Source organism: Calonectris borealis, chromosome 5 (assembly GCF_964195595.1).
Source record: "Calonectris borealis chromosome 5, bCalBor7.hap1.2, whole genome shotgun sequence".
NCBI lineage: Eukaryota > Metazoa > Chordata > Aves > Procellariiformes > Procellariidae > Calonectris > Calonectris borealis.
The window spans coordinates 38,214,660-38,240,092 of NC_134316.1; the positions used below are offsets into that span (position 1 = coordinate 38,214,660).

General features: G+C 45.6%; 2 protein-coding genes and 1 long non-coding RNA gene across 16 annotated transcripts in view; all 3 read left to right on the forward strand.

Moving 5' to 3' along the window:
• TMEM229B (transmembrane protein 229B) overlaps positions 1-3,707 on the forward strand; it is a 35,090-nt gene extending 31,383 nt beyond the window's left edge. For 7 of the 8 annotated variants that reach the window (XM_075151899.1, XM_075151900.1, XM_075151897.1 and 4 more), the window contains one exon: positions 1,063-3,707. In XM_075151899.1, coding sequence (XP_075008000.1) covers positions 1,090-1,593 — 504 coding nt within the window. In that variant the 5' untranslated portion in view covers positions 1,063-1,089 and the 3' untranslated portion in view covers positions 1,594-3,707. Of the gene's footprint in view, positions 1-6; positions 651-1,062 lie in introns of those variants that run through there. The other variant, XM_075151902.1, reaches the window with a different exon arrangement.
• A 12,485-nt stretch (positions 3,708-16,192) lies between these two features.
• Positions 16,193-17,888, forward strand: LOC142082985 (uncharacterized). Its single transcript, XR_012673919.1, has 2 exons — positions 16,193-16,608; positions 17,716-17,888. It is a non-coding gene; the product is annotated as an uncharacterized LOC142082985 (long non-coding RNA).
• Positions 17,889-20,951: 3,063 nt separating this feature from the next.
• RAD51B (RAD51 paralog B) overlaps positions 20,952-25,433 on the forward strand; it is a 414,790-nt gene continuing 410,308 nt past the window's right edge. For 2 of the 7 annotated variants that reach the window (XM_075151894.1, XM_075151887.1), the window contains exons 1-3: positions 21,010-21,575; positions 22,905-22,998; positions 23,851-23,964. In XM_075151894.1, coding sequence (XP_075007995.1) covers positions 22,915-22,998; positions 23,851-23,964 — 198 coding nt within the window. In that variant the 5' untranslated portion in view covers positions 21,010-21,575; positions 22,905-22,914. The other 5 variants (XM_075151891.1, XM_075151888.1, XM_075151892.1 and 2 more) reach the window with 5 other exon arrangements.

A 25,433-nucleotide genomic window follows, 5' to 3' on the forward strand; every position in this document is an offset into this window, starting at 1 on the left:
AGTAAAATTATGCTTAAAATCAGCTTGGGCCAGGGACTGTAGCGTGGCAGAGCAATGCTTAGGACCTTGTAAATCTCTACAAAAAGTGTAAAAACTAATTGTGCCGAAACAGTTCAGTGATAAGCAAATTGTGCCCTTTCAAAACCTCTTCACCAAGTTTCTTCCTGTAGAGACAATTAGAGTTTGTTCTCATTTCCTATTTATCATGACTAACCACCTCTCTCTATGCTCAACTGTTCCTTTTTATTCTCCTCCTTTGTGTTTTGCTGTCCTGAAGCCAAATCTGAATGGATTTCAATGGCTCTCTTGTGCTTTTTGACTTGGTATCAGGCAGTCTGACACCATAAGAAAATTATTTTCCAAATCCTAGCCATACAATGCGTGAGTTCTTTAACAGAAGAAATAACAGGTCAGCTGAATAATGGGTGCAAGGTGTGGTGTCTGAAAGTGTAAAACCTCCGAAACTTTCTCCTCCCTTTCTCTACCTCCCATCAAAACTCCAGTTTTTCACTACAGTAAACATTTTGGGTATAGAGACTGTAGGTGACAGCTGGAAGGGCCCAGGTTTTCAATGCTGTATTCACCTAATCTATTCCGTATGAGAATCAGAAAAGCAGGGGACAGTGCTGTTTCTTGACAAGAGCAAAAAGGTGATGTGCGCTACTTGTGAGATGTCAGTGTTTTTGTACTGACTTGCAAACAATAAGTTCTTTGGCAGCCTCTTTTCACCCCTGGCAAAGCCCTCGTACCTGTCAGCTCCCTCCTAATCACCCATGCAATACCAGCTGCATCCCGCTTCTCAGGCAGAGCAGTACACGTTGTCCGGGCCCATTCTGAGGCTTGGAGCGCGGTTAAGGTGCCACCTTTCCCCAGGACTTAAAATTTGCTGTGGTAAAACCGAGATGATGTAAAATTCACTTCTTTCTCAGATTTGGCCTTTGTGGATGTTACGAGTTTGTGTGTGTTGCCATCTGGGGGATAAGGAATTGTGACATCCTCATCCTCGTTGACTCCCCTCTCTCTCTTTCTCTCTCTCTCTCTTTCTCTCTCTCTCCATTTCAGAGTGCCTGCTGGGGTGTGTGCAGAAGAATGGCTGCGGCAGAACCTCTGACCGCTTTCTCCCGATGGTACCTCTACGCCATTCACGGCTATTTCTGCGAGGTGATGTTCACAGCTGCCTGGGAGTTTGTGGTCAACTTTAACTGGAAGTTCCCAGGTGTTACCAGTGTGTGGGCGCTCTTCATCTATGGCACTTCCATCCTCATTGTGGAGAAGATGTATCTATATCTCAAAGACAAGTGTAACATTTTAGTGCGCTGCTTCATTTACACACTTTGGACATACCTCTGGGAGTTCACCACCGGCCTCATCCTACGCCAGTTCAATGCCTGCCCATGGGACTACTCCCAGTTTGATTTTGACTTCATGGGCCTGATCACCCTGGAGTATGCCATCCCATGGTTCTGTGCTTCTTTCATCATGGAGCAGCTGGTGATCAGAAACACCCTGCGCTTACGATTTGATGAGACTGCCGAGCCAGGGGCCCCCACTGTCCCTGTTGCCTTGGCCAATGGCCATGTGAAGACTGATTGAGCAGTGACTCAGAACCACACTTAGCAATCTGAGAGAGCCCAGACCTCTACCACGGACTGTCAGCTCTGGCTCTGAGGTACTGCTCCTTGCTGTATGATAAGATTCATAAACCCCATTTTTCTAATGGGGGTGTGCATGGGATATACCAGAAAAAAATGGAACCAATAGATTTTCTATGGATTTTACTCTTTGGACTCCAAGGACCAATATCAGTTACTTGTTAGTTAGGTAATTTCTGATTTTAACTTACTACAGATGAAAGCAGTCCTTTTGCTTACTCTTTTATGTGGAGAAAGAAGAAAAAGAAATGCTACGGTGGAAATGCATACAAAAAGATAAAAAACTAATTAGCGGATGGGCATGGACACGCCAGCTAAGTTAGTGATTGGCTTACTCCATTAGGCAATATTCAGGTGCTTGCTTGCAACCAATACCTCCCGTGGGACCTGAGATGCTGCAGGAACAAGGAAAATCCATCTGCTGTTGAGAAGAACCTAAGATTGGCAGTCTGCTGGGGAGGTAGATGGTGTTCCCCTCGTGAGGTCCCATTGGCCTCTCCCCAGGTTCTTTGTTGCACCACGAAATAATCTGGTGCTGGACATCTTGCTGAATTTATACAGATCTTGTACTTTTTGAAATCTCAGTCCTGATACTCACTAGAAATTTTTTTTCTTTTTTTTTTTTTTTTTTTAATAAAGGCCTTTTTTGCCGAGTGAATTTTACCATAATCTGTGCAATCTGAATCTTGGCAAAAGGCGCAAGAAATAGCGTAAGTCTTCCCATCTCCTCTGAACCCTCAAAGCAGACCTTCCCTGAAGGGCTGCTACAGATTCCACCTCCCATCTCAGCTGTGCAAACCTTGTAAAGATTGCACAGGCCACAAGAGTTTTCTGCCTTCCTTCCCAGGGATTTCTCTGTTTCTGGTGATGTTGATGACTTAGTCTGGCTGCAACCCATTGCATTTGAAGGTCAAAACCTTCATGTGGCTAACGTGGTATCCAGGATTCGGTCCTCTGGCACTGACTCTCACCTTCCTTCAGCGCTGGCAAGTCTTGGCTCAGTTCTGCCCAGTGTTCTTCTCGGTGTATCGAGAGGATTTGCTTTTTCTTCCTAAATTCTGCTTTAAATAACCACAGCCATATTGTCATGACTACAATTGGAGGCAGCAAGAGATACGCCATGCTGCCTGATACATTATTTAAAAAAAAAACAAAACCAAAAAATCCCTCTCTGAAGAGCATTTCTTCATGCTCTGCCTGAGTGAGGCTTTGACTTAGGTGCAAGAGCAGCACTGGAGAGGTGGAGCAGGAGGGAGTGCTGTGGCTCCATTGCAGAACTACCTGCACCAGGCACAGTCTGAAATTTAACCTACTGAGGACATTTGAGGAGCATAGGGACAGTTGTAGTGCAGGGAAAGTGCTTGATAGCGGCAGCCACAGGTTCCCAATTCATTCTGGCAAGTCTTGGCTTTTGAAGTTAGCAACAAACATGGAGCTTCCAGCTGTCAGGTGTATCTCACTCCTAACTGGTTTGGGGGGGGGGTTGCTGTAGTTGCCCTGTCTGGCCAGATTAATTTTAGGTGTTCTTCCACCATAGTCAACAGAGCTGCACCAGGGATCAATTTGGCTTGAAATGCAAACGTGTTAGTGTGGTTGTGGGACTCCAGTCTTGTACTGGAAATGGCCAGGCTATTTCTGTGTGGGGCCCCCGTCTCTGGTAGGGAGTGCTCAGCTGTGAACCTGCTCCTTGCCCTGGGGCGTCCATTCCTGAGGAGAAGAGCGCTCCTGGCCCTGAGAGGAGAATTGCTTGTTGGTTCTGCTCTTATGAAGGCAGCGTTAATCCTTTTTGTATCACACAGAGTGCAATTATTTTATTCCTCTCCACCCCCTCCCCTTCTCACATGGCATCCGTTGCTGGCAATGGACACACAAAAACACTGGCGGCAAGGAGTTAATCAAATCTGCCCTGGGGTATGCAATGTCTCCTGAAGCACCCAGAATACTTAGGTGGGTATTTAGAGTTTCCTTTTTATAGTTCATTAAATTAAAAGGGAACAAACACTGAACAGATTTCTTTTTTCATGCTGTGATGCTGGTATTATGAAATTAGAGGAACAGTATGTTGTTCACCAGCCTTGATGGTCTTGGGTGTGTAGACCCAGGCAAAATAGTCACCTGACACTGTACATGAGGGGAAAAAAGAAATGAGATTTGTATGTGGGATAGTGTAGATGAGCTCTACTGGACCAGAACAAGAATTGCGAGGTGCAGATTAGAGTTGAGATCTCCCCATTTTGGCCCTGGTTCTGTCAGTGTCATTAAATGCTGTGTCTAAAGCTGGGTTGTCCTCTCACAGCATAGCTTAAGCGTGGTGTCGTGCTGCCTCCTACACCACCCCTGCATCATCTGAAACCCTCAGCTTCATAGAAACATCCTCAGGATCCCTGCTTTCTGCTTACAAAACTCTTTAAAAATGTTAAAAGGAGTTAGCAACATGATTTGGTGACTCCCAGCTGTAGCTGGGGCTGGGGGAGGAGTGGCTGTTCACAGAGCTAACCTGGTGCACAATCACAGTCATGTGTCTTGGCTTTAGAAGCTCCCTACTAAATGACACTGGTTTGGCTCAGTGATGTAACATTTCGATGCTCAAACTACGGAGGGGTTTCCCAGCAGCATCTAGTATCCTACTCCATTATCCTTATTGCTTGTGCCATCGTAACAGCTGTTGTCGTCTGCTTCCCACTGATGTCTGACAGGTACCACCCGGCTATTGCATCCTCATAGAGTGGAAATTTACACCCAGAAGTGCACTTTACTTGCAGCTTGCACACCAGAAACAGAAAGGGACCCGGCAAATTCTTAAGTCAATTAAAATAATTATACATAATACCATGTACCTAATGCAGCTCCTTTCTGAGCAACATGGCTACAGTCAGAGCTTTGTCTTTTCTGCAAAATCTCCCTTTTTAATATATGTGATGCTTCTTACAACATCTTACAGAAGTGCCCAGAGCATGTTACCGGTGTCTCAGTGGCAGCTCAGCAAGAGCTCGGGAGCTGGACTGAAGTTGTAGAGACATTTACATTAAGAAGAAAAAAAAAACGCACAAGGCCTAACATTTGTTTGTACGTGTATCTTCCTCAGTAGATTAAAGTTGCCTGTTTTGAGTTCACCAGCAATAAAAAAACCTTGTGATTTATCTACCTTGTCCTAACTGCAGCAAGGAGAGAGTGACCCATCGCTGCTTTTCTTTTCTGGGGGGTGGTGGGTGGTGGGATACGGACTCCAATCACCCCAAGGTTCCAGTTTTGCCTCCCTTCTCTTGCTTATCTCTTGTATGGTCCACCCTAAAGGATCTCAAAGTACATCATGAAAATACAGAGTCTGGTGTCCTGCGCACAAGAGGCAGTTCAAGCATTACTGTGATGTCCGTTCATACTCCAGAGATCTTGCCAGAGGAAATAGTTGATTTACAGCAGGACCAGGCTGCCTTTTGGTCTTTGGTGTTACAATTGAGAGAAATGTGTACATACGTACCAGGTACTACTGCACCTTTGGTCTGAGTGCGTTTTGTAATTAAAGCAGAATAACCCAATCAAGCTTTTGCTTGACTAGTCCTGTGACTATAAAAGGTAAAAAAAGACTGCAGGGCTCTAACTGCTTTGAGAATTAGGAAGCGGGTGACTGAAGTCTTCCCGAGTTCAATAGCATTGCTCTGCTGCTGACTGGTTTTCTGAAACCTGCACGGAAAGAAAGGGGACTTCCTCGTTCACGGGAACTTCTGCCCTTTCTGTACTATGAATAAAACATGAGCCACCACTAAGATGTGAACTGAAACCAAATGTTTTTCTTTTTTTGTTTATCCTGGGCCCTGAATGCTTGCAATATGCCCTGTAATCAAGGGGGAGGATTGCAGATCCGAGTTCTTTACTTTAGTTCTGCTTGCAAACAGCAGCTGAACCACCCGAGAAGGAAACTCCTCTTTACCACTTCCTTCCTGCACATCAGCAGCTACCAAATCCCTCTGCAATCCATCCCCTGTAGTAGAAGGAAATCTCACTTCTGGTGCAGCGCCTGCTAAACCAGAAGCTGTTCCCACCATGCGTCCCCTCGCCAAGCTGCTTTGGCACCTAATGACCGGGTAGGGTCACAGAGCTGGTGAGACCTCAGGAGTGTTGTCCTTGTTTGGCAAACGGCCTCCACTTGCACCTGTCTTCCCTTACTCCCCTCTGAGTGTCCTGGGCCAGCCCCTGGGGAAGGGACCTTCCCTTCCTTCCACCTCCCTCCCCAGGGAATGGAGCAAGCTCTGCTGCTGCCCGGGGGCCTCAGCGCCACTCAAGGTTTTAAGCTAACAGAGGTCGGTCTCCATTTGGGCAGGGGAACTTTGATTTTAAGAGCTGTAAGGCTTTGGGCTTCAGGCTCGTTGCTAGCAAGTCATCCACAGGCACGATAGTGAATTTGTACCACGCGGCGTGGCTCATTTCTTCTCGGACGGCGAGGGTTTGCTCCATCAAGGGCTTGGCCACTTTGTTCACTGCTCTGTGAACAAGAGGGAGGTTACAGAAGCAGGCGGTGCCCCCAGTACCTGCTCTCTTTTGGGCAGCTAGCACAGATGCCAAAGGAAAAAGTGCTGTCTTGACAGAAGTCCTAGGGAGGGGCTGGGGATGCGCTGGTGAGCGTGTGTCCAAAGGCACCACTTTTTCAAATACAAAGCTGCACTTTCCCACTGAGATCTTTACTACGTGCAGCAATGCAAAAGTTGTCTGCTTGCCCCAAAGTATATGATTGCCTGAACCTACTCTGAAGTAGAAGGGACGTTTAAAATCTCTAGTCCTCTTTTTCTCTAGGAGATTCCCGACTTACATCTTTGCAGAAAATACATCACCTAGAAATAGGCAAGCTAGTGCTCATTAAGTCAGTATAGGTACTAAAAGCCATACAGCGCTGTGCTCCATCCTGCTAAGTTAATCATGTTGAGAAGCAGAATACCTTGGCCCACAGAGCGTGCTGCCATGTGGCTATACCACTTCAGCACCTGAATTAGTACAAATGCCTACTCAGGAATGCATTTTGCCTTACAAAATATACTCTTCATTCCATGGGTTCCAGTGGAAATGTTTGTCATGCTTAAGAGGGAGAAAGACTGAGATCCTATATAAGCTTTGTCACTGCTTATGATCTTACTTGAGAGCATCTTGTTTAAAATTTCAGCTATTAACTGAGACCCTAGAGACCAAATGTGGAAGGTGACTTGTCACAGCCTTGGAGGAGGTCACTAGCATCACGCAACTGCAGATTGCATTGCATGTGGTGTGCTGTGCAGCTCCAGTGCGCAGCCAGGACGAGCTTCCACTGTACAAGGACTGTGATGAGTAGAGGGGGTGATACGAGCGCTGCTGGTAACAGTGGCAGAGCAAGGACTGGTGGTGACACCTACATTCCCAAATCTGCAAGAGCTGGACAGGTTGGAAGCAGCTCTTACATGTTCTCCGTGTTTGGGACTTCTCGCAGGTCTAAAGCAAACTGGCAGGTTTTTTATTCTGAGAGCAGCAGACCATTTCCTTGACTCCTTACTCTGGAGTCTGGGCTGCTCACTCCTCCTTTGGTAGCCACTGGATTTTCTGATGTGAATGACCTTCATTAGCGTCTCAGAAAATAGTAATTTTAAAATGGTAATCCCAAATGCTTGACGTCAGTTTGTATTTATGCTTTAGTCAATTTAGGAGCTAAAGACCCTTAAGTATCTGGTGATGCTGTTTGTTTATACTGTTGTGTGGCATGCTGACCTGCTTTGATGTTATAATGGAGAAGAAAGAGAAGGCAATACAAGCAATTTGCTCTTTAATAAAAATAAGTAAACATATGCAGTTGAGACAATATTTATTAAATACGTGAGTTGAGATACGCATAGTGCTTGTAGATCCCTGGCCTTTCAAACATGGGACACTTTCCAATGCAGAATTTCTCTCTCCTTTGTGATCATCTATAGTGCTACTTCAGTATGGTTCTTTACCTAGTATTTTGGGGATGAGAATAACAGTATTTGCTTTCCTTTTTTGTTTTTCACTAAAGGATCTCTAAGTGCTTTTCACAAACTAGTTAAATAATTCTCACTTCAGGCCCTGAAGTAGTCAGGATTAACCCCAAATAGCACTGATCAGGAGCTGATGGAAATGTCCTGACAGCTCCCAGGTCATTTCAGACCCAGGAAAGGGAGTTCAACTTTACCTGTTCACCAAGTTTCCATATTTGAGGAATGAGTTAATAAAGTTCCAAGAAAGTTGAGGAACTGGGAAAATGCTACCCAGTTTCTACCATCTGAAGCTGTCCTAGAAATGGTTTTGTACATCATCACATGGCTCCGTCTGCCCAAGTCAAAGCCAGCACATGAAGGGACTGTCACAGCTGATAGGCAGCACGGTTCTATCTTGTACAAAACAGGACTGATTTCCCTCTGTTCGCTACATAATCCCATCTCCATCAGTAGAGTACTTTTGGGTAAATATTGCTAGGGGCAACAAGCCATGTTAGAGGCTAAACTGAGGTGACCATCTGCTCTATCAGCTCGTGTTGCAGTTACTGCAGAGCTTATCTACGTTGCTGCTTCTGTTGTCAAACCACTTATCTGATGCCACAGCTCTTCCTATTGCTCTGTTTCTCCATCAGCTTCTTTGGCAACCTGTCCCTTTCCCTGCCTTACTTCAACTGCCACTCCATGCTGCAATCACAGGTACCCTAAGTCTCCTGTCTGAACCCCACATTTGGCAATTTAACACAAATGGGCTGATTGTTGGTGAGCTGTAGCTTCCATTAAAGCCTGCAACAGCTGAGTTGTCAGTGCTTTGGAAGCTCAGGGCAGAAAACATTTTACACGCTTGCCTTCAGGCACAAGGTTAGCAGCACGTTTGCAATTGTTGTTCAGTGCCGTTGCTGTAACATCCACACAATGATACCTAATAGGCCTTCCGGCTAAATTCAGCAAAAAGCTTCTGTGGTCAATCTCTTTCAGTTTCAATGTATGTGGAATAATACGTAATTTCAACTGATCCTTCATGTAAATGCATATACACACAGTGAGTGTGCGTGCTTAGGTGCATAAACATAGCTGATGGCCTCCACGCTGCACCACTGATTGCATCGTAACTTCTACTGGCAAAGAAGAGCCGCCACCTGCTTGGCTGCCAACAGCAGTCTGGGCCCACTCACTGCCGCTTTCTTGAGCGTACGAGATCCTGAGAAGATCCAAAATGAAGCTCCGCATACACATGAAGCAGGTTAAGATCTGCGTTGACAGCTCTCGACCTTACAAGCTGTGTGTCTGCGTGCTTTGGTACGTGGGAAGGCCTCAGTTTGATCTGGCAGCGGGTTAAAGCCTCTTATCGATGAGTCCTCAGCTCAGAGAGGGGGCTTAGGCCCATATTTTTCAAACGTGTTTGAAAACGTGTTCGCGAGGGTTTGCCTTCCCCTCTGTCTGCACCCTCTTACTGCTAATGAGAGCGGTGTGTACCCAGCCTGAGTCAGACCCATCCACTCCTCTTCCTCAGCTAAGGCATCGACCGAAAGTACTCCCTCCCACCCAGGCTGCCGTGCCGATCCTAGGTGTCCTTCTGTTCTTCTGCCGCTCCATCTGTTGGCCACTGGAGCCTATCTGCCCTCTCTAATCTCAGTCACGTTGCAAATTCTCCAGGCCAGGACTTGTCTTTTTGTTGTAACATTGATGTGAGCCTCACCAACTGCCTCCTGGCAAGGTCTTATTGCATGCTAGGGCTTTGACGTTTGTCTCAACTTTCTGGTTTGGATCTGGTGACTTAATTCTTGCCACTTGACAACTTTTCCTTGGCCGGGGTTCCACAGCACTGTCATCTCCGGCTCTTCGTTGTCACCTTCTCACGGCCTCTCTGTTGCCTCTCCTCCTCGGGAATCCCTGCTCAACTCAGCTGTGTCCCCCGTCTGGGTGCCCCCATCCAGTTACACAGCTTTTACTGCCATCTCCTCCTTACGCCTCAGACCTCTGCCTCCCTCCTACTTGCCACCATCTCTCCACACCTGCATTTTTCTCAGCTCCTCTGGCATGTCTTCCCAAACGAGTCACCAGCAACTCAACTCAGTCCGCCAGAGCGGACTTCTGCTCCCCTATTGCTTCTCACGTTCCCCACTCTCGTCCTTTCTCCTTGGCAGACACATAACAAATGGGGGAGGCAGAGACATCTTTGACCTTCTCTTCTGCTCTTCCTTATTTGCCTGGCCTTTATGTCTTACCACCTTGTCCCCATCCCCTGAAGTCTCCCTGCCGGGCTAGTGCTGGTGTCCCGTATGCCTGTTTCCCATTCTTCATCCCGTACACAAGATGTTTTCTTCAGCTGACCTGCTAGAACATACCCTTCTCCCCATGCCAGTCTGTCTCGCCAGCCCTGCAAAACCCAGCAAATTAAATCATCTGCGTATCTATTTCACATATTTATGAGTGAGATACTAATCCCTGCATAGTGAAAGGGTCATATGTACAAAAGGGGAAATGAGGACACCAGCATTAAAGGGAGAAGTGGGGGAAGGGGAGACTGAGAGCAAGGTCAGGGCAGATGTCAAGGAGGCGAGATTACAGCATTGAAAAAAAACGCAGAAAACTGAAACAACAGCAGATCAGAGTATCACTGACAAGCCACATCGATGCTCTTTTCCTTGCTAGTTTTGCATTTAAGCTCTCAATTTTCCTGCTCCCTGCACCTATGTCTTCAAAGCAGAGACCAAATCCTCCAACTGGCTCAAAAAAATGTATAAAGACATTAAAAAAACAACAGACACCCCTTTTCTCTGTGCCTTCTGTGATAACAAACACCTTTCCTTCCCTTTCACCCCAGCGGGAAAGCTGATCTGTCAGAGTGATCCATTTGCGAAGGCAGCCCTCCCAGGCCTCCTCGCCGAATGCTCCATCTGATCTTCTGCCCCTGTGCGAGCAGCAAAGCTCTTCCCGGCTTCCCCAGCACAGCTCCCGCGCCCGTGCAGCGGGCGAAGGATTTGCATGTGATGCCGTTACAGTGACCTCCCGAAACTCGGCTCCATTTCCCATCTGTTGTGTGCTGTTCCTTTCCCAGGACACAAAAGGTGGTGAAATGTCTGTTGGATGCCACAGAAACCTCTCAGGCTGCAGCCGTGGTAAAATAACCTTCCTTAAAGCAACACAGAGAGAGCCTTTTGTGTGCAAGAGCTCCTTTCAGATTGGGTTGGGGTTTTTTATTGCCCTTTAAAGGATTCTGCAATGAGTGACCAGTCATATTTTAACACAATGCAGACAGCAGATGCTTCAAGAAGATTATATTTCTTCATGTACATTGGGTCTCCAGGGAGATTACACATTCGGGGTCAAGGGCTTTAGGGGGCTGGCTCTACGGGCCTGCAGGAGGATTTTTCTGTTTCCAGCAAAAAATATCTGTAAAGCACAGGGCATTCTGCCAAGCCTTCTATATGGAGTCAGCAGGAAATGCTGCTCCCAAGAGAGATTTTACCTACGGCTCTGCCAGGGATAGCTTTTATTACAATAATAGCAGTCGATCAAATAGCCCCCAGTGCTGCGACACCTCGAGTATCGGGGCTGAGCCTGAGCAGAGGAGCAGCGCTTACTCATGGGACTGCAAGAAGGTTATTCATGTGGGGGAAAACTGCCTGCCTCTGTACAGGCAGGCAGCAGTGGGCACTTTGTAACAGTATGGTGTTTTTGAAATGCAGATGTCTCGGCCAAGGCAATCATCAGCTGGCCAGCACAGAAGATCTTGCAAGGGAGAGAATTATGTCCAAAGATGCAACAAAAGCCCTCACGGGGTCCCCACTGTACACGCTGACAAGCTAGAGATTATCTAAGTTTTAAAGAGATTTTACAAAGAAGTTGCCTCCTCCTACCCCAATCCTGTACGACCGTTAATTTATCTGCTTTGGATATTGAACGATTAAGACTGAGCGAGACCTGCTAGGGTGGGAATTTCTGATTCCACAAGATTTAGGAATCCAAACCTTGACACCAACCCCTCTAAAACCCAGTCCTGAGAATATCAGTAACTCTCGGTAAAATTCCAGTACAGCTACAGACACCCTAGGGTGCCAGCACACAGCTGCGGTGCCACGGCGCTCAGAAGCCACTGGAGCCCCCTCCAGCCCCAGCCTGGCCCAGTGCAGGCGCGTGGTGCTCGCTCAGGCTCCGGCCGGTGGTGAAGCTGGACTATCCCGACAGGGAGGGCCTGTGCAGCCCAGCCGCTTGCAAGGCAAAAGCACACACCAGCACAGACACGGGCCTTCCCACACCGGTTCCTGAAAAAAAGGAAAAGGTAGCATCCTTGGTCCCGGCTAATTTCTCCGTTGTTCTGTGTCTCATGCCGACACTCGTAGCTCACAGGCTCGGTGTAAAATGCTACTAAATCACAAAGGGAATGTTCTGTGCTTGCTGGATGCTGAAATAAGTAACAGCATTGGATGAGAACCAAGGGGAACACGGACCTCAGGTATTACTAAATCCTACCTCAGACAAAGCTGCTTCTCATTTCCATGAGTGTTTTCCTAAGGGAGGAGCAAACGTTAACCAAGGAAACTGGGATTTACCTCAAGTGCTGAAATCTGCATACGAGAAAGGAGCTGGTTTTAGCAGGTGCCTTCCAAAGCCTGCAGAGCCCTGTGGGGCATCAGTTTGGCTTCGCCAGCTTGAAGCTGGCCTTCAAACATGAACTGCCCCCCATGTTCCCCCACCCTCATGCATTGAGTTTAATGGTGCCAGAAACGGTAAATGTCAGGAAGCGTTTGTGCGGTGGAATGTAGAAACTATGGTTAGATAAAAGCAGTGATTACAAGAGAGGCTGCGTGTATACTAAAGAGCCCTTAGATAGATGTCACAAATAGCCCTGATTTCTCTCTTTACCCTGCAAACAGCCACCATGTGCTATAGTCCCCTTGTAGGAGAGCAAATTTAGCAATGAAAAAAGGATGGTTCAGGGTGCTTGTCAGGATGGGCTTCCCTGGCACCTAGCCCACCCCCTTGCTAGGGATCAGCAGCACTGCAGGAGCCAGCCTCGAGGGACCGGGGGGTCAGGACATCCCTGTGACATCTCCTAGAGGAACAAGGAGTCTGCGGTAATTCTCTGAGCTCCCCCAGTCAGCAAACCAGACAGAAACGCCGTGTTTGGCCATGGCGTTTGGATCTAGATCTAACCTTTTTCAGGCTTGGGAGTAAATGAGTTTCTGAGGGATACGCCTGGAACACAGTTATTCAGAAGCAATGCGATAATAAATTTCATTTTACTCAAGTCATCAGTCCTCCCGCCTTGGTGTATACGAACAAGGTCTTGCTCTTCTTGGATTTCCTCAATATCCACAATTTTGTGGCTGAAGTGGTGGCAGCAATTTCCTTTTTTCTCCATGTTTTGAACAGGCAGAAGGAGGAACGGAGGCACTGGTGAGCAGGGGAAGTTAGCAGTGGGGAGGAGAGACTGAGGGAATTCACGCCCATCCCAACCTATTTTTTCCATTTCTTTTAAAATATGTAGTTTTGATGTTATGTGTTGACTTTGGTTGTTGACAGACTGCATGAAAAGAGCCAATATGTTACTCTAGGCATTTTGGCAGATATATAGGAAAGCTATCCAGTTAAGATCAGCAGCTAACCCACAACAAAGCTTAATCTCCAGCCAAAAGCTTAATCCAACAGAAACCAAACATCTGCCCTCCTCGGGCACTCTGGGATGGAGACAGAGGTCTTGGCTTCTGGGGTGGCTCCAGAATTGTTCTTCATCTTCTGACTCCCCCCAGACGGCAAAGCAGGGCATGTGCACTCGCTCTGTGGTTTAAGTAAGAGACGGCGGCGTGGGGTGGCAGCTGCCAGGCTCTCAGAATTACAGCTACAAAACCTCAGACTGAACCATACGTAGATCTAGTACTAATAACAGTATCCCTCCCTTGCCTGTAAAACCTTCTGCTATTTCTGGCCTTTCTCTCCCAGCAGAGAGTGCTTTTCATACACAGCAGATTGAGACCATTATCCCTGGAATAAGAGTGTGCACGCTGCTTTTTTTCACTGTATCTCATTCCTGACCTCTGCTGCTTTTTTACTATTCTAGTCCTGGTTTATAATAGGAAATTGAAAGCCCAAAGATTTTCTTCACATCTGACATTCATTCATCCCCCCAGCTTCTTTTTTTCCCTGTCAGATTAAAGGCAGAGAGAAACAAACAGCCAAAACTGTGTGTTTATGGTCCATATTTTTAATATCCAAAAACCCGATTCTGTTCTTAGTCTTGCTTTGTGTAACTTTATTCATTTCACTGACCTTATTCTGGATCCTCACCATGTAAGAAGGAAGTCGGGTGATATATTTAAAGAGTGTTTGTTTTAAACATAACATTGACAGTTAAGACAACAAGTCTCATGCTCATTTGCCCATTTCCCAACCCAAATGACTTGCCTACATTCCTGATCTTATCATTCAAGCACAGATATTTGAAAAGTGACCACAGATTTAGAGTGACTCAAGTTTTACCAGTTTGGGACATCTCTATCCTGATTTTCTTCAGATGGTTCCAGTTAAAAGTATGGCAGCTGTGCACCCCTGGGACTGAAAGTATTTCAAGCTGGAAGCCCTAAAATCAAGCCAGCTCAAATCAGAGGCTTCTAAAAATCATTTGACCTTCGTATGTGAGTTGGTGAGTCCCCACTGAGAGGTGATGGAAACATGCAGCTCCCAGTGGAAGCTGAATGAGAGGCAGTTGAATTAAACCTTTGGTACCATAAGGCTATTGAGTCACACAGCCCAGGATACACCCGTCCCCGCTGATGCCATGACAGCACAGTTATCATAGAATCATACAATATCTCCAGTTGGAAGGGACCCATAAGGATCATCAAGTCTAACTCCCTGCTGCTCGTAGGACTACCTAAAACTAAACCATATGACTAAGAGTGTCGTCCAGACGCTCCTTGAACTCTGACAGGCTTGGTGCTGTGACCACTTCCCTGGGGAGCCTGTTCCAGTGACCGACCACCCTCTCAGTGAGGAACTTTTTCCTAATGTCCAATCTGAACTTCTCCTGACACAGCTTCATTCCATTTCCTCCTGTCCTATTGCCGGTCACCGGAGAGAGGAGATCAGCACCTCCCGCTCCAGTGACGCAGGATGGCTCCATCTTCTGTCAGCTCAGAGGCACCTTTCCTTATGGTGCACTTTATTTTGCAAGGCTGGGAGTGTTCTCATTTCATGCCCTTTCCCTCTTGGGTGTGAAAACTCCTGAGGTTTGGGAAAATATGCCTTCAATGACTGGAATGGCTTGGATTGGACTGTGATGCTTCCTGCAGATTTATAAGCCTATATCCTAAAGACCACTGAAACAGAAGCTCAGTTATTGGACAATTAATAGGACCCTGGTTCAGCAAAACAGCTAATCATGCATTCAGCTTCTTGCTGTACAAATGTCCTATTTTACTTCAATTAAGTAAGCTTAATTTGCTGCATAGTTCATTTAATATAATATGCTGTAGTGATTTAAAAAATAGCTATGACTCTGGAAAGTCAATTTGTCACGGGTAGTCAGTGTAGGGTGAGGATAATGTGATCATAGCTATGGCATCATGCCCAAACAGTGAATGGCAAACATGCTTGCCTGGATACTCTCTATAGTAACAGAGTTTGCGGTAGTGGAGTCCTGGGGTAATACTTGAATATATCATTGCTGTGTGCTCATCCCAGTAAAATGGGTAAGAAATACCATGCTTCAAGGTAAAAAACAATCACCACAGAATTAATTTGATGTCGTCTTTCCTCTGTGGGTAAATTCTTCTATAATTATCCACTAAGAGATCCCTTGCATCTGTTCGCCAACACTGCTAAGACACAGGACACTGGGTCTCTGGTTTGATCTTGTTTGAGACTGCCAAGTTCCTTGTAGGAGATGTGTGAGAGTGAGTAACATTCAATTGCAGGGCACGAAGACGTCTCATTCTTTCAGGGCCAGGCAGAAAACTGTAAGGCACAAACTGTGGGAGTGGAGACCTTCCTCTGCTTTCTCTGCCCAGGTTTGGTGGTTTCTTCTCTCTTCCATGCCACTCAGCCACCTTTGGAAACAGTTCAGCAACATCTTCTGGGGAGGATGGTGAGGACGTCTGGAGCAGTTTCCTTTGTAGTCCCAGCCATAGGGATCTCATTCATAGCTTTAAAAGGAAGTAGAATAAAAAACATGCAAGAGCCAAAGGCCCCAGACTGAAACGATTCATGGAATGAAATGTTCCAGGCTTTGTTTGCTTGCTGGTTTGTGTGTTTGTTGTTTGAAATAAGAGCTACTGGGCTCAGTTCAGCTGCTGGGTTATCAGAGCGATTAATCTGTAACATCACAAAGTGAAAACTTCTTTTCCAAAAACCAAGGCACTTTCATTGCCATTACTGATTTGGAACATGCTCCTCGGGTGGTGGGCTGAACAAAAATAGTCATATCAGGGTTTTTTTTCACATTGTATGTGAATGAGCCTGTCTTTTTTTCAGGGGCATTCCCATTTCTGGCAACTGCAGAGAGACGAGCGTCTGGGATCTACCCTTCTCTACTGGTGTTGTCCAAGCAAAAAAGCTCATCTCTTGGTAAAGTCTACTGGCTCCCGTTGTGTCTTTTCTCCACTGAAGAACTCTGCAGATGGAGCGAGGGCTGGTCCTGAAAGCAACAGATGTCCTACCGTACCTGCTAAAACCAGGCACCATCAGTACTAATTTCATGGTGTCTGACTCCGTGTGTGATGACAAGGGGTACACAGCGTGCTTTCTCTACTGGTCGCTGCGAGGTGGTTGGATTTTTCTAGTCTAATTGTGGCTTCTCAATAGAGGCTGGCTGCTGTGAAGGATCACAGGGTGACATGCTGGATGCACACGTCCCCAGAGAATTGGGCTAATCAAAGGGCAACCACTGAACTACGCAGTTTGCTTCCACAGCTGGTCACAGTGAAACAGATCTGCTTCATAGGACAAAAGTCTAAATATAGCTCAAGTTTCTGAGTAATAGGGTATGTTGCAGATTTTCCATGCTTTAGCAACAAAAAGCTGCAGTGGGGACCTAAGTATTACCTCAGTCAGATATTATCTGCTTTGTGCAATGCTCCTAAAGGCCTACTGCTGTGATATTTGTCATTTCTTGGTCTACCTCAGCATCCCCGGGAAAGCTGCAGGAAATTTTGTGGCGAGAGTCACAAGGCCTGGTGATTGCAGACATCACTACTGGGACAACCCCAGCACCTCAGTAAACAGAAACTCAAGACAAGGCCGTAAAAAAGGGCTGCTGGTAGGGCACAGGTGAAAGGCAGGAGGAGGTCAGGTTTGTTTTATGTAGGGTAAATTGGATTTACCATGTACGGGTAAAGATCCGCTCTGGTTACAACAACCCCACACTGACTATTATGCTGCCACTCTGCCAGTTCCTGGTCTTCTCTTCTAACAGAACCTTAACAGGGAAATATAAAAAGGCCAAAGACTTGAATGACTCCTGCTGTCCCTTTAACCAGAAAAAGCTAAATGAAGTAGGAAGCTGATCTTGGAGAGCAATCTGCTTAGATGAGTACAGGCTAAAAGTGGAATAATCCCTGAGGTCTCTCATTTTGTTTGCTGTAATTTGGGCAGAAAGCAAATGCAACTGAATTTTTCAAAGCTATAATGTGCAGGTGGGTCTGTCCTTCTGCCTGCAATAGCAGCGAAGGTGGCTAGTCTGCTTTTCTGTAAAAAGGGTAGGAGGTACAGATGCTCTCTTTCAAAAACTCTACATTGCTGCTGAATATTTCTGAAATTGTTTTGGGGGTGATGGATAATTCTGAATCCACAGTGGCATGTGTGAAGAGGTAGAAAACAGAGAAATGCCTTCTGCCTATCCTGAGAGAAAAGCTGCTTTTTCCTGGGTGTAAATGTGTGTGGTCAGACAGGTCCTCACTAATACCTGAGGAGGATTCATTATAATTGGTTTTAATCCTTCCTAAGCAGGAGGAAAAAGATTAATTGCCTGGGGAGAAGCATTTATCTGGTCCACCGACTGTTCCGAGGATTGGGGGAGGGGGAGAATCACTCAGAATGAGAAGATGGGCTAATTTTTCACAGGTCTGTTGTTCTTCATCTGTTTATTATAGCCAGTGATAACAGTGAGGTTGTGCTGAGCAGCTTGAAGAAACAACAGAAGATGGTTTCCTTTCCTTCTACCCCATCCCTGGAACAGATGCAGCTGGGAAAGTCTCAAGGGAAGTAACTTTGCTAAAGCTGTGCTGGTATGGACCACAAGGCAAATAAAGCATTTTTAACCAGGGTGCAGGCCCCCTTGTGAGATCCTTTAACTTCCCTTTTTTGAGATGGGGGAACCTCAAAGGCTTGGAAGTAAAACTCCATCTCCTTTGGGGAGACAGCAACAGAGAGAATACTTCATTGGAGGTTCCTTTGAGCAACCTCTTGGGACCTTAATCCCAGAAAAGCATGGGCTGGTCTATAATCGCTTTCCAGTCTCAGGAGCACATGGGTGGTTTTTTTTAAAGAATGTGGTAGGCATCAAGTAGATAACCCCAGGGAATAAAATATATTAGACTAATTAGATGCTAGCCAGCAAGCATAATGTGGGGAATTGCTCTGAATATCTGGATTACCCTTGTGAGTCAGACTTGTTGCTGTGTTCTCATACAGTGAACTCTTTTGTGGAGACACTTTCCTTTCACAGGGGTAGGGGAACACTGCAAATTTTAAGGCAAGAATTGATAGAGGGCTGTAGTCAGTATCAGTGAGCTGATGCTGTGTTAGTAAGTGAATGATCTGAAATGTTCCAGAATGCGAAACTATTATCTGAAGATGCTCATAAAAGGCTGTCTTGGGTTGGAGGAAAAAACTTTTCTGTGGATTCTTTTCCAGAAAGGAAAGATTTTGCCATTATCTTTTCAATTCTGTAGCCTTGCAGAATTACTTAACTGCTGAGTATTTATTTAGATAAGAACTGATAAGTATTTCATCCTGTGCTCTTCAAATCAGACTCTGTCCCTTTTGGCTTGCCCCTTAGCAAGCTAATCACCATTCCCTTTTTTATTGTAATTGGTGTGTTTGATGTTAGAGCACTCTGCTTCTATGAGACTCCGTTTGTTGTTGCTGTTATGCTTCGCCTTTCTGTAACAGTCTTGCTCCAGTGTTACCAGTTTAAAGGACCTTCTTAAATTAATGTGGTGAGGCTCAGTTCTTATAACCATCTCTTAGCTTTATTAATCCCTTCTTATTATGAGTTCCAGGGGCAGCTAAAGGCTTAGACTAGAGCAGCGCTCTGCTGTGTCATGCCCGACACGTAAGTCTATGGGCCAGCACTGCTTACTCTGTTTACAGTCTAAATAGGTAAAACCAAAACTGAGAAGGAAAACAGACACCCTGTCATTAAGGGACTTGTCCAAGGTCACAGAGCAGAGCTGTTTGCAGAGTGCCCTGATTCCCTAGTGACTACTGTCCTAGTCAAACATATGGAAGCTGTGGAGCTGCCTGCTGTGTTGCTGCTTGAGAATGTTGATGGTGACTAGGCGTATGTGAACACTTCTCTGATTATCCTCTGGATATATAACATTAACTTTCTCAAGTTACACAGAGAAGATGATGCACGATTATTTGCCAGTGGGTTTAAAGGTGCAGCTGCATATCTTTAGAGAAGTAGAGTGGAACAGACATGACTACACTGACAAATGAGACGCAAAGAACTTGCAGGAGAGGCACCAGGGTATATTGGTTTTGCTCACAAATCTTCTAAACCACCTGGATGATAAGATTTGCTTGCCTCGCTCAACATCCCAAAACAGTTTTCTGATTTCATACAGGTATTCTGTTTTTGCGGCAGGTGGGAAGGAAGCCTGTTGGCCTGGAGGTAAAGGGGAAGCCCTGCTGCATTTGTGGGAGGGAAAAAAGTCATCAAGGCAATGTTACTTTTTCCTGCACCTCTGGTGGGAAGATCAGGCTCCTGCTATTGCTGTACCAAGCAGGAAATAGTAGTCCGTAACAGAGTTATACCATGGTCATGCCCTCCTGTTTCCACTGAAGCTAAACTGCAGCAACAGACATCCTTTTGCTTCCCTTAGACAGCTTTTGTCAGTTGTGACTTACATTTTTCAAGTCAACTTTTAAAGACCAGCTACAGTAGGAGGAGCTCTTTCTCCGTTTCATCTCTTCTCTCCCTGTTCAGCTAGCTATTCACTAAAGCTCTGAGTTGCTTTTGTATGGGCTGCTTACTCCCTGTCCAGCTTCTTAAATCCTCTGGACTTCTTTGGGCATGTAAGCTCCCTTCAGGGTATGAATGAAACACTAATTCCACTGACCCTTTTTGATACTACGGTTGTTGGGCATTTCATGATACACAGCTTCTTGCTGTGTTTCTCCTGTTCGCTAGTTTCGAAAAGTGGCTGAAGTGTTCTGTATTTCGCAGCTTTGCTGTAGCATTTCTTTTTCAGTACAGACAAAACCCCAGCCATGCAGTTCCCAAATGCACAGGCCTTCAGTAAACGTTCCAGGTAATATTGGTCCGTTTTTTTCTTCAGTTAGGTTAATTTCTAGAACTGTAAAGATTATGCAGACAACATATACACAATACTAACTTCAGTACTTTCTAGTATAAGCTAGAGGGAGTTGGAAAGCTCACCCTACAGACATTAGTAAAACCATGTCAGTCATGTTCAGTGACTGATTCTCCCTGTTACATGCACACTACAGGGCAATAGCTTCTTCAGTCAGAAGGCATTTCTCCCAGAGCTGGCAGCAGACCAGACGTTTGTAAGCCCTCAATTTGATGACAAGAATCAGCATTCCAATATTCTTTACTAACAAATGAACGTATGCATAGTCCTCTTCATGCTGAAGACTTTCAAGTTTTGTAGATGCTTTACGTGCAGAGAATGGTAGGAATTTCTAGGGTAAAGCATGGAAGCACCGTGAAAGGCAACCCCCGAGGATGCCCTCATCGAGGTTCCCGTGCCTGAGGCACACTGATTTACTCCACCTCAACAGCGCGGCGGCTCCCACCTCCCGGGAGGCGCTCACGTTCACGAGCGGGGATAAACACTGAACACCCCCTCGGCCCCTCCTTTCCCCAACGCTGCTTCTCTTCTGATGGGGCGGGTGCAGGCGGGGCGCTACCCCGGGCGGCGAAGGCGGCCGCAGGGGCCTCCCTAGGCCGCAGCCCCGCGGGCCGAGCACGGCCGCCGCCGCCATCCCCGCCCGCCGAGCGGCGCCCCCGCGCGCTCCCTCCTTCCCGCCCGCCCACGGGAACCACCGCTCCCGGCATGCCCTGCGCGCCACCGGGTTTCACGGGTGCGGGGGATTGGTGGGAGCGGAGCCAATCGCGAGTGCAGGCCTTGCCCGACGGGCCCGCCTCCTCGCGCCTGCCGCGGGGAGCCTTTGAAAAAGTTCTGAGGTGCGCGGGGCTGTCCGCTCCACGGGGGGGTCTGGCCCGGCCCGGCGGGAGACCCCGGAGCCGCGGGGGCGAGGCTGGTGTGCGGCGGGAGCGAGGTTCCGGGTGCCCGCGGCGCTGTCGGGGGTGAGGGGGGCCCAGGCCGGGCCAGGGCTCCGGCTGCGGGCGCAGTCCCGGGTCCCGGACCTGTGGGGCGGGCGGGCGCCTGAGTCCCCGGGGCTGTCGGCGGGAGGGGAGCCCTGTGTCGCCGCAGCGCAGCCGCTGCTGGCCTTCAGGTGCTGGGGTCGTAAGTTCATCTCATTCCAGATGAAGCGATAATGTCAAGCTCACCTGCAGCTCCTGTGACACCTGGTGTAAGTCCGTGCCGGTATATGTCTGTATTTCTGCCCCTCACGGGCCTCCTGGTCCGCCGGCCCGGCCCGGGACCACAGAGAGGGCGCAGGCAGCGCTGCTGCGGGCGTCCCCTGTGATCGCGTCAGTCACAAAATCAGTTACCAGAGGTTGTGCCTGGGCGTTTGTGCAGCTGCAGCGGTGTGTGGGGTATGTGCAGAACCAGAAACCACCGTAATGCTCGAGGTAGAGTGTGCAGTTTGTGTGATGAATTGTTGTTAATACCGCTGGTAGCTTGAAGGACACGGAACTCTTCAAACGTTTGGTTTTCCTCCTGTCTAAAGAGGGTTTTGTAGAGGGGGCAGTAAAGTTTCCATCTTGTGAAGATGCGGAGGCCTATGCATCTGCAAAAGTTGTAGCAATTTCGCATTATTTGAAAACCTTTTTATTTTGCCTAAACTTCTGGCTAAATAAATACTAGGAATATTGCCTGAACAATATGTGTGAAACAGCTATGTGCCCAAACGTATGTATAGGCTAGGAAAACACATGTGCTTTAGGTTGTACTGAGCTGAATACCATCCTGTGGAGTTTCATTCAGTAGAATGGGATGACAAAAAAAAGGGACAAATGCAAATAGCTGAGGGCTAAGGGGAGAAGGATTGTAGTGGCAGTGTAATCTTACGTGCTACGTAAAATAGTCTTAAGGCTTATCTGAAATAATCAGGTACTCTTTAAGCAGGAATCCCAATAAATACAATGATTGAATCTCAATAAATAAGTGACTGATTATACACAATTGTTGCTGCCTTGGTCCAATGGTATTTTTGTTCACTTTTAGAATAAAATATTTACATTGCAGTTCTTGTCTTCATATGCTTAGTTTTGGCCTCTGGTTTCTCTTACACTGTTGCCTAAATTAAAGAACGCTTTATTAACTGTGTTTGTTTCATAAATTGTTACATAGAATATTATGAGGTGGGTTTGACTAGTTTGACTACTTGAGTCTTGCATATTAAATTATGTTTCCAGCCCTTCAGTCTTTGTAGTGTCTCCTTTCTGGGTCCTTCCTGTTCTTTCAACATTTGTCATGAATCCTGGGTCACCAGAACCGAGTGTTTTGTTCTAGCAGTATATGGTCTAGGGCTAAATACTTACTGTGATTACTCTACTATTCGTGTTTAGGCATCCAAAGATAACCTTATTTCTTTCCAGTGCAGTATAGCTTGAGTTCTTGTTCAGTTCACCACAGAGTAATTTCCAGCTTTCTTATGTCCCAGAAACATCTGTCCTATAAACACTGCTGACTCTTCTGTTCTCACTGGCATGATCTCATACACGGTCAAATATGAGGAGGTATAATTTAACATAACTGCTTTCAGAGTGGTAATATAATTTAATGTGATATAGACTTATATGGGAAGTCTGTATCACATGAAATTTTTTTTATATATATATACACACACACATACACATGTGCGCACACTTTCCTGTTCTTTAGCAAGAAGTGAGTATAATTGTCCGCATAGTCATATTCCAAGCATCTTTCAAAAATTTTTTTTGTTTGCCCTGTAGATTGGGGAGCATGGCTGCTAAGAAACTAAGAAGAGCAAGGTTGTCTCAGGAGCTGTGTGAAAGGCTGAGTCGCCATCAGATCACTACCTGTCAGGTGAAAGGGTTATTTTATGTTTGTGGGGGGTGTTTTTTGGGGGTTGGTTTTTGGGGTTTTTTGGGGGAAGGGGGGGTTGTGTTTTAATGCGTGTACTGTTTACTTTTTTGCAGTTTAATTTACAGAGAGGTTTACTTTCTATATGGTAGGGGGCATTTCAGGCTCCATCTGGCCTGCTGCCTTGTAAAAATAAAGCTTTAAAATGATAGATGCCTAACTAAAACACTTAAACCTGTGTGTACTTACTACCTTCACTTCTAAAGAACCTGAAGATGCTTTATTTTAGCAGGGGTGTGCAGTGTACTACTACTTGTATGGAGTAAGACATCCATTTGTGAACACTTCACAAAAACACATGTGTACTACATAATCTAGCGTGCAAACGTGCTGTGATGTTACACTATCAGTTATGGGTTGATTCAGCAGTACGTTCTGAAGTTGTTTTTATGAACGCTCTCCTAAAGAGAGCCAAGAGGCCCTATATATTTCAGTAGTGTGCATCATAAATACAGGATCCAGTCCCAGGACTGCAATCTAGAAGACATGATATATTTTGACTGTTTTTCAGGTAGATAAGAGACTTTTGTAGGCAAAAAGGTATTAACTTGTTGCAATTCCATCACACAGTTCATGCATGTTTGGTCCTTTGACTCCATGCCCTTTAAAATATGAATACAATTTTTTTTAATATAGTGGTATCAGAGGAAGGTAGGAGAGGTATAGCATAGTAGTGTATAACATGGCACAGTTGGTAAACTTGTGGAATGTATACTAGTTGTGTATAAATTGCATCACTTTAGTCCCCAGTCTTGATTTCTAGGTTGAGCTCTGAACTGTTCTATCATCTTTCAGGACTTTTTATGTCTTTCCCTCTTGGAGCTAATGAAAGTGACGGGACAGAGCTACTATGATGTGCAGAAGCTTCTTTGTAAAGTCAGCCGAGCTTGTGCTCCCAAAATGCAGACAGTAAGTATACCTGTGTTGATTCTGTTTTTGATGCAATATCTGGGAAAAAGCTAAACAGTGTCATCTTTTTACCTGGGAGGTTTGTGATATCTTCATTTGATTGCACAATGAAATAATACTTTTATTTTTAAATTTAGATCTCTGAGGCACTTTAGTTTGATATGGTGACTTTATTAAGCATTATGGCCTCAAGAGAGAGGCAGAATCAGTTCTGAGTGCAATAGGGAAATACAGCATTCTCTCTTGCAATCCAGCATATAAAAATTGCTTCAAGTTTGGACCCTGCAACTAAAAAAAAAAAGGCATTGTTTAATACAAGCAAAGAATAAGAATTTCAGTATACATTGGTTTTAGACATAAAATTGGTGCCAAGAAGTGAAGTGATCCTTCTTGAGGATTTTTTCCATCCATGTAAATGAGCTGTAGTGTGGTTTGGGCTACAGGTAGCCTAACTGGGGAGAGTGCAAGAAGGAAACAGATGTTAGCTGCAGTGCGGTGGCTGGATTTTGGTTTTTTTTTTTGAATTTAGGTGAAAAGATGTCAAAAATGGTGTCTTTTTAGAGCAAAGAGGACATGGACAGGTCTGACCTGTGTCAATGCAACCTGCTTTTTTTCTGAAAAAAAATAAGCCATGTCAAAATTTATTATGTGTAATTGGCATAGTAATTGTAGCAGTAACTCTGTGAAACTTTAAATTCACAAACACACTGCATTAAAGTTAGTGATATGCAGAATTAATATGACTTACACTGAATGGATTAAAAACTAGTCTTCCACGAATAACTGTTAATAATCAATAAATTGAAGACAGATGGAAGTTTTAAGTAGAGTTCTAGCATTTGCTTTTGCCTGTCATCCTCACATCACTATTCAATCAAATTTCTTTGCTGAGGAGCTTGGCAGACACTGAAGTTTGTCAGACAGCAGTTGTCAAGGACTGTTAATACAGAGCTAGCTGATAGATCACCAACTATGTAAGTGTATTCTGGAAGCTGTACTTCCAGAAACAGAGGATGTTAGCTATTTCTAAGGGATGAGGATTGAATCTTTGCAAACACAGGATTTCAAATGGACTTCAGGTCAGGGTGACTGATGTAACATCATGATTGATGTAGCAAGAAGGTTTGACAATATCTTTGATGGAAAAAAAAAAATTAGATAATAGGAGTTATAAATAAGGGGAAAATACTGTCCAGATATAACATTGGAAGCACTAGCAGCAAAACTTGAGAGTATGCCAAGATATACAGTAAAAGTCTAATTTCTGGAAAACTTGCCTCACAGTATGAAGTACAGAATGAAGCCTACTGAGCTCATCAGAGAGGAAGTTAGTTAAGGGGTGACTTGATCACATTATATGCTGAGTAGAAAAAAATAATTGTATTAGAGGTCTCTAGAGTCTAGCTGAACAAAAAGCTGAACAAGATCCAGTGGCTGTAAGATAAATTAAAAAATTAATCTCTGAAATG